The following is a 12,990-nucleotide window of genomic DNA, read 5'->3' as shown; positions in this document are numbered from 1 at the left end:
GCTGAGGATTGCTGTTTGATGGAAATGTGCCATAATTTCTCCATTGGTTTGTGTATCATTCCTGAAGCCGCTTTTTACATCTGAAGCTATTTTTTCATTCTGTTTTGTTTTAATAGACTTGCTGAAAGACAATCAGAAAAATAGTTTTGGAATTTTTTATTTTTATTTTTTGTCTCTGACATGCTCAGTGTAAACCATGCATTTCTTTTCAGTGTGATTGCCGGAAAAATAGAATAATTCAAATAACAATGGACCATTGCCTTCAAAAACATAAATGTTTCTAAAAAATAGCATGTAGATACCTGTGGCCATTAAGTGAATTATGAAATTTTTACCATGAATTTAAAATTAGAAATCAGCTGCTAGAGATTACTTTCTGCCAGTGGTAATTTTAGAATGACAAATACTTGAAATGGTAGATATAATCACATTTTTAATTCAACAATTTACCCTTAAGAGACCAATAGTATAAGATCTTGAGATAAAATGGAAAGGGATCCACTAAAAATTGATTTACAATACATATACTTGATTGGTCTTTTAGCAAAAGCACTACATTTACAATCAATTGAGAATTTACAAGTATTTGCCAATGATTATGCATTTCATGGACACCTCATTTATCAGCAATGAATTATGAGTCAAATGCCTCTCTTATAGTTTATTGCTCTCATTATCCACCCCATGAAAGATCTGTTTTATCATCCTTTGTAGAATGTAGAGTTCACAATCAACATTTTTGCATGTATGTAATATTATTTTTACAGGGCGTCAGCTCACAATCTTCAATAGCCAAGCAACCATAATAATTGGCGGGAAAGAGCAGGGCCAGCCCTTCCAGGGCCAGCTCTCTGGGCTTTACTACAATGGCTTGAAAGTTCTGAATATGGCAGCCGAAAATGATGCCAACATCGCCATAGTGGGAAATGTGAGACTGGTTGGTGAAGTGCCTTCCTCTATGACAACTGAGTCGACAGCCACTGCCATGCAGTCAGAGATGTCCACGTCAATTATGGAGACCACCACGACCCTGGCTACGAGCACAGCCAGAAGAGGAAAGCCCCCTACGAAAGAACCCATTAGCCAGGTGAGTATGCGGATTTCATTCCTTCCTTTTGGACCTGTGATTCTGAAAGAGGGCTTTACTGCCGAAGTGTCTTTTCTAAAATGGGATTGTTTCTGAGCTCAGGCATTATGACTTCCTTTGACTCTTGCTTAATATAATGCACTCAGTTTAACTACGCTATGTGTCTATGCCGTTGATTTGAGATTTGCGGGCTTTTATAAACTGCTTTGTGTTGGTTGGTTTGCTGCTTGCTGATAGCCTTCATTAAATAATCTTGGTCTAGCCCAAGCTGAGGGGATTGTCTGCAAATTACATAGGGTTTCCACTGTTTAAATTAAGTGAACAAGTAAATTAATGAAGTATTTAAAAGGCCCTGTTTTTTTTCAAGTTTTACACTTCATCAAAACAAAATAAAAACAGATCTGTAAATCTTAAAAGATAAATTGCAAAACTTCTATTGTATTTTGGAGTCTTAAAATTTTGAATTGGTAAGCATGTGGCTGTCACGGTGAATAATAGGGTTTAGTATCTATAAGAAAAGCACTGTTTTTCTGAGGACAGAGACTCAAAATATGGTACTTAAAAACTGTCTGGGGCTAACATATTTTGTATGATATACGGGTAACTACTGTGACCTAGAATTCACGTCAATGAGCTTAATTGTTCAGTCTTATGTCTACTATTTTTTATAAGTAGAATTTTAAATGTTGAATTTGTATAACTTGGAAGTGTATTGATTAAATCAAGATATTCTTATTGATTGCCTAATATGTATCAGGCATTGGTTTAGGTATTGGAGAATTTTTTAAAAAGAAAGAAAGAAAGAAAGAAAAATCAACTACCCACCTCATAGAGCTCACATTATATGAAAAGCTACCAGAACACTGTTGAAATGCTGTTAAATGCTAATAGATTCCTATTGACATTTATAACCTTTGTACATATTCTGTTTTGAATTCTTTCAGGATTGTTATGTTCACCTTGGTTCAAAATTGAGTATTTCCTTTGTTTTATTTTTAATAGTGATTGTCTTTGGTAGGTGCCATATAAAGCTTTCCCAAATACATTATTGTTACTTTTCTAGAAACCCACATTCTAATGAAGCAAGAATGACATGGTTTATTTTTTTTAATGCTTTCACTTCAGATGTTTGAACCAGACCAAGTGTCAGAGTTAGAAAGAGAGTAAAAAAGGTTAATTCTGTTGCATCAGTACCCTATCTATTAATTAACATAAGTTTACCAGAAAGAGAAGAAAATACATTCTGATTTTAACTTTGAGTAGGAAGAGGTGGGAGGAACAGACAGAAAATGTCCTAGGTGAAGGGAGATGACCAAACAATTGTAAATTCGTAAGTGTAGTATTGGATATATGCACCTACTGTGTTTCCCCAAAAATAAGACCTAGGCGGACAATCAGATCTAATGCATCTTTTGGAGCAAAAATTAATATAAGACCCGGTCTTGTGAAAAACATAGTATATGTGGCATTTTCTCCTCTCTCTGTCCCTCTTTCCTCCCTCCCTCTCTCATTTCCATTTGGCCACAACGTAAAATAAACAGTCTTACAGGATGTTTATTAACATACATTGATTGATCACTCTACATGTTGCATACAGTGTTTGCACACTGACGATACATTATCAACAACAAACAAAAACCCCTGCCCTTACGGAATATACATTTCAGTGAGAATGTGTGCTTAGAGTATAATTATTTTGTCAGTTTTCTCTATCTTGTTTGGGCTTATAAGATTGTTGATAACAACACTTAACCCCTTGGATACTTTTGACTTTAGACAGATTAATGCATACCCAATAGCTCCATTTGATATCCTTTCCTGATACTTCATTGATGATTAGTTATTATGATTGTTGTTTATGGTTATTTAACAATAATCAAGTTAAGGTGAATTGGATACAGGGAAAATGAAACAAAAAGCAGTTGATAGACTATTTCCTTTATATAAAATAATTAATAAGAAGACATTCTATAATATTCTGAGCTGAAAATGTTCCCATGAATAAAATCTGAAAGAACCAGATGTTTTTCTTAGTAGTCTTGTTTCATCATTAATGAAATTACAGTTGCCAAAGTTCCTAGATAAATCAAACATATCCCAAAATAAGGGGAAAAGAATGATCAGCTTTGTTTTTATGTATTTTATCAATTTGTAACTGCTATATGTTAAGAAATTGTGTGTTTTTTTAAGAAAACATGTAAAATAGCTATTTCATTTTCAAGTTAAACACCTACAATTGGAGAAATAAAAGCTTATGCATTGTATAATATTAATTAATGTAAAGCAGTTAACTGCCCATTAATTGCCGATGAACAGACTTTTATTATAAGCTATTACATGTTTAAAGACAGCAGTGGTTTATAGAAGCAAATGATCTAATCAATTAGTAATTACTCAGTTCGTTTGAAGGGCTATTGACTTAAACAAATGATTACTAGGTTCATTAAAAAATAGATGTTAAATTTTTCGATTTTTAACAGACCAAATACAGGAAATGGATAATTTGGATTAATATGTTACAAACATTCAATTATGGAAACAGTATCTTCAAGTTGGACTAAGAGTTTTTAAAATTCTCTTTTATAATGGTATATATATGATTAAAGATTATATATATACGTAGGGAAGGCGGATCTAGTAGGGAAGAAAGGAAATTTTTTAATTTTTAATTTTTATTTTTATTTTTGAGTAACACAACAATTTGTTCACATTTTCTTGACCTCACAATTGAGTTTTAAATTGCCCTCCAACTACAAAGATATAATTGATACATTTAGAATTTAAAGTGTGTGTTCCTTAGAATTGTTAAAGTCTTGGAAGCTTAAATATGAGATTAATTTGTAATGCTAATTCTAGGACTGTAATCTTAGACTCATTTTTGCAAGTTGGATGCAGCATCTTCCTTTAAACCCTGTCTGTAGTGGCCATAGATGCCTGCTTTCATCCACTGCCTTACTAAATTGTGGTCTAGGAAGGGTCATTTTATTTTTCAAAAAGCATACTGGACTGTTTTCTCAATCAAAGTATATTTTCCTCAGTGATAATAATGAGCCACTTTAGCTGCAATGGCAATGTACCTTGGGGTGATTGCATGTTTTAGAACTATGGAAACAGATTTTTGGTCAAGCAGGATTAAATTGGATTCATTTCAAATAGATGAGATGAGGTTTTCTTCAGCCATCCTGCAGGGCAAGTAGTAGGGGAGAAATTTATTTTCGGTTTTCATAGAGTCACAGAATATAAAAGACTATTCATCCCATAAGATCTTGTTTACATTGCTACTTAAAAGTAAAAGTGCTTTAAAAAGAAAAAAAAAAAAAAAACGTTTTTCTTCTCTGAATGATGATCAATTTTCAGTCTGTTTACTGTAGAAAGATATGATTTATATCACGAACGAATGGGTGCCTTTACCAACCCTTGTGATTAAATGGCTTTTAAAAAATGTAATATAACAAGATTCATAATACCTTTTATATGGATTACATAAAGTTCATAAAATTTGTTTTATTTAAAATATTTAATATCTAAATGTTTCCGTAAGGCCCACTCATCTCAAAAAAGTAAAACTTTCTAAAAGGCTAAAAATTGATAGTTTAAAGTTCTTCAGGATGCTGAGAACTTCTGGGGTTGGGGCAGGACTGTCACGCAGGATTTAACTGCTAAATGTTCCCTCTTCTACTGAATAATCTAGCAATGTCTTATGGATAGATACATAACTTCATGTAAATAAGTAAAAGTAAGCAAACATGCAAAGGGCAACATTCACTCCGTTTGGTTGCCAGTCTATAAAGAAAGGAAAGTGGAGGAACTGTGCTGTTTCTTTGAAGATCAAGATTGTGACGTTTCTTCTGATCTATGCTTTGTAGCACATTTTGTGATTTTCCGGTTCTTTCCCTCAAGAATATTTTACATGCATTATACATATTGTAGAGAATATGGATCCATAGCAATGCCTTTTACTTCGAGGGAAAGAGCACATTAAATCAGGAGACCTGGTTTTCATGGTCCACGCAATCAATACCTCGTTGTGTAACCTGGACAGATTGGTTTACCTCACTGTATTTTGAAAGCCTGCTACCTCTCTAAAATAAGTGGGTTGAACTAGGAATCTCTTGAATTGTACTGAGATCTGAAATTTCACTGACTCTCGTAATGATGCTCTTCATTAGGTCTTCTGATGATTATTTAATAAAGCATAGGTTTCATCCTTGACTTTTATATGGGGTGGTAGCCATTCATCTCAGTTGGCCTGTCTAGTCCTTATGTGCACCTGGTGTCCCAATATATTTATTAATAGTATCCACTTTTGACCCCCTAAGCATCCCATTTTGGTCTGTAAACTATGTGGCAATCTACTTGTACAGAACATATAAAGTCTACTTTGCGGGAAAATCATACTTCATAAGAATAATAAATAGTTTTCTGTCCTTTACATTCTGAGCAGAAACTGACGCTGGTATCTTTACCTAGTTTCAAGAATATTTAACCTTGTTCATCTTCTTTTCATCCCATTTCAAAAATCCTGAGACAGTAGAGAGAAAAAGGCTTTGAAAGATTCTGGAGTTTGACTGGAGAGACTATGTTTGCAACTGTTTGTAAGAAATTATGGAGTGGAACAGAATCGATAAACATGAATGAAATGTATTGGGTCAAGTCTATGGTTCCAGTTAGGCTTTTCTTCAGAGGGGAGTTAGCAGACCTACTCAAGAAGAGGAACTACTGAGGATTTAAAAACATTGCTAGGTTGTCAGAGACATGTATATTTCACATATGCAATGTCCTACTGAAGTCAACGGCATTTTATTCCCATGGAATGTTCAAAAACAAAAAAACAAAACAAAACTAAAACCTAACTAGCATTCAAGCAAGAAAAGAGTATTTGAATATATTAGACACTGTTATTTCTTCCTGGAAGATTTGGATAGTCTCATGAAAAATTAATGCTATTTGTTTGAAAAATGTAAGCAGAGTGCACACATATTCCCATGAAAAATATTTAAAACTAACAAAATGCATTTTGTAACTTCAAAGAACCAAATTTTATTTTTTTATTAAAAATATTAACCTTAGCTGTGGCTTCATTATTAAAAAATAATTGCACTATTTATAATTATGTATGCTCCTGATAACCACTCTGCATTTTAAAATACTGATGACATGAATAATTAATTTTATTTTCCCTAGTCCAATCATTCTGCTGAATTCACTAAAATTAATGTACATTTTTATAGCAGATTTTAGTGCATATTGGAAAGAAAAACACTTGGGTGAGATTTTAAAATACATGCAAAAGCATGTTCTCAAGCTAATGGTGCTGGGAAAGAAAAGTGTAATATATTGTAATTTTAAATGTATATAAGCAACCCTACTTAGAAGGTGTTTCCGCCCTCATTGCTGGTAAGCCAAAGGACCCAGGTATATAAATTTTAAAGAGTTTAAGAAAATTATTTTGCTCGGTACATTTTCTTTGGAGTCCGGTGCTTTCAATAGATGAAAAAACGTGCTCTGTTGGTGGATGCAAGCTGGGTTTTGAGATGTCTTCGGATAGGCAAGCTCTAGACAAATACATCCATCCATCCATCCATCCACCTATCTGTCTATCTAACACATGTTTACTGAGCACTTACTATATACCAGTCAATGTTCTAGTAACTGGAAATACAGCATTGAACAAAATTAAACTTTTCTGCATACCGCTTACATTCTAGTTGGGGAAGATAGACAATAAATATCAAAACAAAAACATACTTGGGATGGCAAGTGCTATAGAAAACAAGTAAAGAGGAGAGGGGATGCTTGTGTGAGAGCGTGGTCATAAAATGGGAATGGTTTTTAAATAGACATGCAAAGATTATTAGTTACATGGGCATCAATTATGAGAGAACATTGGCATATCAAAATTCAGACTTAACGTCTGATCCACTAGCTTGCTCCCTGTATGGATAGTGCCAGTGGCAACTAACTCCTGTATTAGAGAACTAAAAGACAGGGAAAAGAACGGAGTACCAAGATTGATTGATTGATTTTAATGAGGGACATCCTCAGTCTGGGGCCAGGGCCTGGTCTGAGTGGGTGGAGTGTGTGATTTCCCCGGAAGATAAACAGGGCACAGTTGGAGCCCGCAGGGTATGTTTGTTGCTTCAGGTGTGTGGGTCCTGATGGAGGATCAGGGTGAGGATGGGCTGCGATGCACTGAACATCAGGGATGCTCAGAGAATGGCAGAATCAGGTCCTAGGAGCTGCTGCCAAGACCACTCTTCCCAGAGGAAGCCCCATCTCTCAGGATCTTGGAAGTTCTATGGACCAGCAGACGAATACTTGGGTGCCTTGGGTCCCAGACTCATCCATAAGGATTCTGGCTCTTCCCCCCTATCAAGCAAACCCCAATCCTTGTCAAGGCCTCTCCCCACCCCTACTCACAGTCACAGTGAGGAGGCACTTCACCCCAGGGGCCCAGCCAGGTGCAGGGAAATGGGCTGTGGCCCAAAGGCTGTGTAGGGGCAGGACTGCTGGAGGCCAGGACAGAGGCGTGAACTGCATGTACCCTACCCCGTGTGGTCCTGTGGACACAAGACACTAACAAGTGTCTTGTTTATTAAATCAGAAGTGTAATCACATTCTAGGGTGCATATGTGTGTGAGCGAGAGATGAAGACTCAGAAAATACAGCTTGGTATTATTATTCCTATTCAAGAAAGTTGAGGCACGGAGAGACTAAATAACTTACTCAAGGTGATGCAGCAAGCTTCTTTTCAGGGTATGCTGAGGTGATCTGTTCCTGTGCCTTTAAATATAGCCTCTGTTCAGAATCTCATCACTTCTTGTCTTCTCCCACTCTTAACCAGCTCAATGTGATACCCAGTTGTCAGATAGCTCTTTCAAAAATGCAAATATTGTCATGTGATTCCCTTCCTTAATCCATCTAGGTATTTAGGATAAAGGACAACTTCCTTGGATGACCATCTGGGTCAATCTTTCGCAGCCGGCCTCCTGTCTGCCTCACTAGAAGGTATATCTCCATTCCCTTTTTCATCTTTCCCTATCCAATTAGCTTTTCACAGTGCCCTCTAGAGGTCATGTCATTTCACACCTGTGTCCTCCAAGGGATAGCTCATTCCTTTCTTTGCTTACTTATCTCCCTCTTTCATACTCTTCCCAGACAATTTCTCCCAGTCTGATTCTGTGTTCTGGGAGCTGACGGTCTGAAAAGACAGTACTGGCCTGGGCTGTTAGGGGGCCATGTGGAATCATGGTCAAGGGCATCCACTCTGGAAGCCAGAATCCCTTCTTAAATCTCAGCCTAACTTTCCCCACATGCTGGCTGTGTGACCAGGGGCAAGTTCCTTCGCCTCTCAATACCTCTGTTTCCCACTTATAAAATAGAGGATTATGGCTTCGTAAGCTTATTGTGAGCATTAGATGAGTCAATGTGCTATGTGAAGTCTATAAAATTACTTCTACTTGACAGTTTTTTATTACCAAAAAAATAGAAATTTCTTACGGTTCATCCAAATAAATAAATATCTGACACATGTAACCATTATACAAATGATGGTTATATTGTGAAAAGCATTCCTCAGGTACAAAGTATAAGTTAAAGCACCTTTCTTACCTTTTTTCTGCCCTTGAAGAAATAGCTCTGAATTGATGTTTCTGAATCAAAGCACCAATTGTGTGGCACATGCGGAGCTAAATTCTCTAGTGTATGAGGTGTTCTCCACAGGGAAGCAGCACTATTCCCCCAGGACATGTCTGGGGGACATGATGATCCAGGGGGAGAGTTGCCATTGGCATTTAGTAAGAGAGGACCAGAAACACTGAATACACTGCACAAGGAGGAACTGGCTACTGATCCCTATATGCCACATTATTTTATTCAACCTGCCACCACCACCACCACCACCACCACCACCAATTTCAGTGACTGAGCAGTTCAGAAATGTCCTGTACCTATGTCCCAGCTGTTCTCAGACAGAAGCTAATGCACAGTATGGTACTGAATCTTGCAAATATGATTTCTATAACTGTCCTTGATAATATGTTTCATCAAGGAGCTTAAAAATTCCTGATATGCTCCTTTTTCAACTTGGGTATTGAAAACATCAAGTACTTCCAGCTGTGAGGTGGACTACACTGGGTTTGTGACTCTTGTTATAATATCTTTCGCTAAATCTTTACTGGCTCAGAGAAATATAGTGATTTAAATGTTTGTATCTAATTAATATGTGGCAGTAATTTCAGTGGGTGTTTTCTCAGAACGGACTGGTGAGGTTGACACCTTCTTGATATTTCTAGTCTCAGTTGTAAAACAAAGGAATATCTTTTTACTAAATAAATTAGTTAATGTCTAAGGAGCAAAAATAGAGGCTTATTTTCATGTCTTTGTTTTGGTCAGTACTGTGAATGATTTGTCCCATATTTTGTGAAATTCTGGTTTTCAAATACATCGGTATTTTTGCATTATATCTATTGATGTATTCTTCTTTTACATGTAATATTCATCTTCTTTGAAGGGGAGGAGAAAGAAAATCATCTGAGTATAAAAAAATAATTGTGCATATATGTGTGTAAAAATGTTTTTTTTTTCTTTGATATACGTAAAACAGTAAGCTTTGTTCAATAAGCTAATAAATCAAGATTACACTTAAATCTCTATGATACTTTCTTAAATTTCTATCATCTAGAACTTATCTTAGATTTTCTTACCTGTTGGCAAGATAAGAAAAAATGTATTAACATCATTAGGCTGGAACCTTAAGAGAAGGTTTAGCTAATTCTTCTTCCTTTATACAGCACTTACCAAGCAGCTTTCACTGAATTCTCGTCATCAGTATTCTCTTTATATAAGATCTCAAGCAGACAGATAACACCAATGTCAACCAATGTTTTCTCCAGGAAGCATTCTAAGTGATAATTGCACAAAACACAATGTAGCAGTGTATATATATATAGTGTGTGTGTGCAATATATATTATGTATTATACATACATACACACACACACACACACACACACACACACACCATGGTATATATTCCCTGTAAATACACAATATTTTTACTTAAAATTACAAATTAGCAAATATCTTTTGTGTACCTAACATATAAAATGCACTTTTCAAGGTATTATATTCTTCAGAATAAAATGAGGTACCTAGTGATTTAGTGTTTTATAATAAGAACCATTTTTCAGACATTTAGGTTATTAGTGAATCCATACATACATTATAAACTGCCTTAAATCAACAATAGCAAAGCTTTTGTACAACACAGATGTAGTCTATTATTAGCAGCATCACTGACACAATTGAAACTCAGAAGCAAATTTAAAGGAAGGGAGATATTTCAGTCCCTTTTTAATAACAAGAATACTGAAGCAGCACACTTTTATTATTTAACATTTCCTGAGTGTTGACAATGCGCTAGACATTACCCTGACTCTGGTATTACCCACGTTCTGTGAAAAGCTTCTAAAATGGGTGGTATCATCCAATCTATAGATTCCGTAGGGTAGATGGCGGCCCCAGCTCCTTGTATCCCCTTTTAGGAGTTTCCTAGTCAAGCAGGATCTGGAGACTCCCCTGTGAGCCATGTGGCGGAATCATCTTCATCTTTACATGGAATAAATCCTGTGCTATCGAGGAAGCCCTATTACATGTCAGCATCAGTGTTGGACTATTGCATGGAGTAAAACATGAGCCAATAAAAATGGGAGTTTAAAAATAATGTTTATCTTGATGACAGATATTTTGGGAAGTATCACCCAAACTTGCAAGCACAGGTCATAGTATAGCATCTGGCACATAGTAGGTGGTCACTTTTTCCCTGCTTAGTATCCTTATCTCCACTCTCCCACCATTCTTTTTCCTTCTCTCTTTACTCTCCTTTTTTTTCCTTTCTGCTTTGTGTATGCTAGACCCTATTCTAGGCACCGCAGATTCACATACAATAATGCAAATCTCAAATAAGAAAAAGGGGCTTGAATTTGGCCAATGGTATCCAAGGACTAGGTAACAAATTTATTCAACCAAGATATTGGCAGGTTAACCACATGAGGAGTCTATTCAAGTATGAGAATGAAAATTCAGCAGTACAACTTTGGCCCTGGAACACTGGTGGAAGACTTTTCATATTTTCTCTACCTCTTAGTTTACCTCTACATGTGTCAAAAGCCTGTGTGAGTAGCTAGAAAACAGTGCAGGTACTTGTGTCCACGGAGCCAAAGGGAATATCAGTTTCTTTCAAAAGAAAATAGAAAATGTTCACATTCCTCTAAATGGAAGTCCTCTGGTTCTAAGTCTGTATTTCATTTCAGAAATGAACAGGATTTATCAAAATTCTTTCAAATTTTGTGGTGACATTATTCTGACATTTTGAAGCATAGCATTAACTGTCCATTAGTGATAATTCTAGACATTGTCAACATACAACCCATAGTAACAGGAAGGCAAATAAGACATCACAGGGCAGCCAAATGACTCACTTGTTCTGGTCTCACTTGAACTGATGGCTTTGCACTGTCCAAAGTAAGAATTTGCATTGTAATTTCAGATAGAAGTTGAATTACATTTGTAGCTGAAGTGTTCCATGTTTTATTTAATTGCCTTATTGTCTTATGTGTTCGCTCTTGTCAGTATGCCCTTGCATTCTATGTTATTTGGAAATTGGATTCAGAAAAGGAAAAGAGAAGTGTAACGCACCTCGTCATTGGTGTAGGAACCGTGATGAGCTACTCATTCCTAAAACACAAAATGCAACTTCCCACTTTCACTTTCAACCTTTGCCTATATTGTCCCCTCTGCCAAACGTGTCCTTATTTCCTCCTTTTTTTCTTCTTGGGCTACAATTCTACCTGTAATCTTACTAATAATTGACACTACATTCATAAAGTTCTAAAGTTTTGCTAATGTTAATGATACGGGACAATTTTAGACATTGCATTTAACCTGAAGCTTTCCCTAACGCTAAGCAGAATGCATTTCCTGTTTTCATAGCACGTTGGAGAGATAGCTAAAAAGACAGTCACATAAGTGGATAGATATATAATTATCTATCAGAGCCTGTAATCTTTACTTTAGTTTTCTTTTTTAACTAGTGTCTTGAAATCAAGACCTATGTATGCCTTTTTAATCTGCATGTTTAACACCTCACACAGTTCTTAGTGCAAAGAGAACTCCTAAGAAATACTTTTTGAATAAATAAATTAATGAACACAGAGTACATATTACAGTGCTGAGATAAATACTGTGTTTACCTAGTCTTGAATTTTTCTGGATTGATCAATATTTGCAGAGAGTATAGATGATGAGAAGGAAATGAAATAAATGTAAGAAGGAAATAAAATAAATCTGTTTCCTTCATATGCAAAGTAAAGACACAGTTTTAAAATACAGTTGTTGTTGTTTTTAAGTTATATACATACTTATTTCAGCAAAAAGATGTGATGTATAGGGGGCAAAATTCTCATTTCAGTTTGTGCTATAAACATTTAAATAAGTCCAGGAAGGAAGCTCCAGTAGTTGTCCCTATGATGGAAAGCAGAAAGGTACAAAACAGTACAATTTTGCCTAACAGGCTACAGATTAGTGGGTGTAAAATACTTTTTCAGAGGTTTAATAGCGACTCATCTTTATTGGGTTATGACGCTTTACCTATGTGGGTAAAAGCACCCCTTGTATGAGCCAGAAGCTGACCTCTCCCACTGCTGCCTGTGGAGAGCCCACTAGGTCGCTAGAACTGTGCAAGTGGTTGGGCCATCTTGAAGAGCCAAGAACTCATATTTTCAAATAGTCTCTATGATTTTTTTGATATCTCTAGCTAACGTTGACTATTTAAATAAACAGGAGCAAATGTCTAGGCAAACAACGAGAAAGCCGAATCATATGACGCCCTTTACAGACTCACTT

The 12,990-nt window shown here is 36.0% G+C and overlaps 1 protein-coding gene across 32 annotated transcripts in view; it reads left to right on the top strand.

The window, feature by feature from the left end:
• NRXN1 (neurexin 1) overlaps positions 1-12,990 on the top strand; it is a 1,055,762-nt gene that overhangs the window by 927,181 nt on the left and 115,591 nt on the right. For all 32 annotated transcript variants that reach the window (XM_074331970.1, XM_019719348.2, XM_074331968.1 and 29 more), the window contains one exon: positions 768-1,087. In XM_074331970.1, the coding sequence (XP_074188071.1) occupies positions 768-1,087 (320 nt within the window). The remainder of the gene's footprint in view (positions 1-767; positions 1,088-12,990) is intronic.

This window comes from Rhinolophus sinicus, linkage group LG05 (assembly GCF_036562045.2).
Source record: "Rhinolophus sinicus isolate RSC01 linkage group LG05, ASM3656204v1, whole genome shotgun sequence".
In the NCBI taxonomy this organism is placed as follows: domain Eukaryota; kingdom Metazoa; phylum Chordata; class Mammalia; order Chiroptera; family Rhinolophidae; genus Rhinolophus; species Rhinolophus sinicus.
This window is presented reverse-complemented; position numbering and strand designations above follow the sequence as displayed.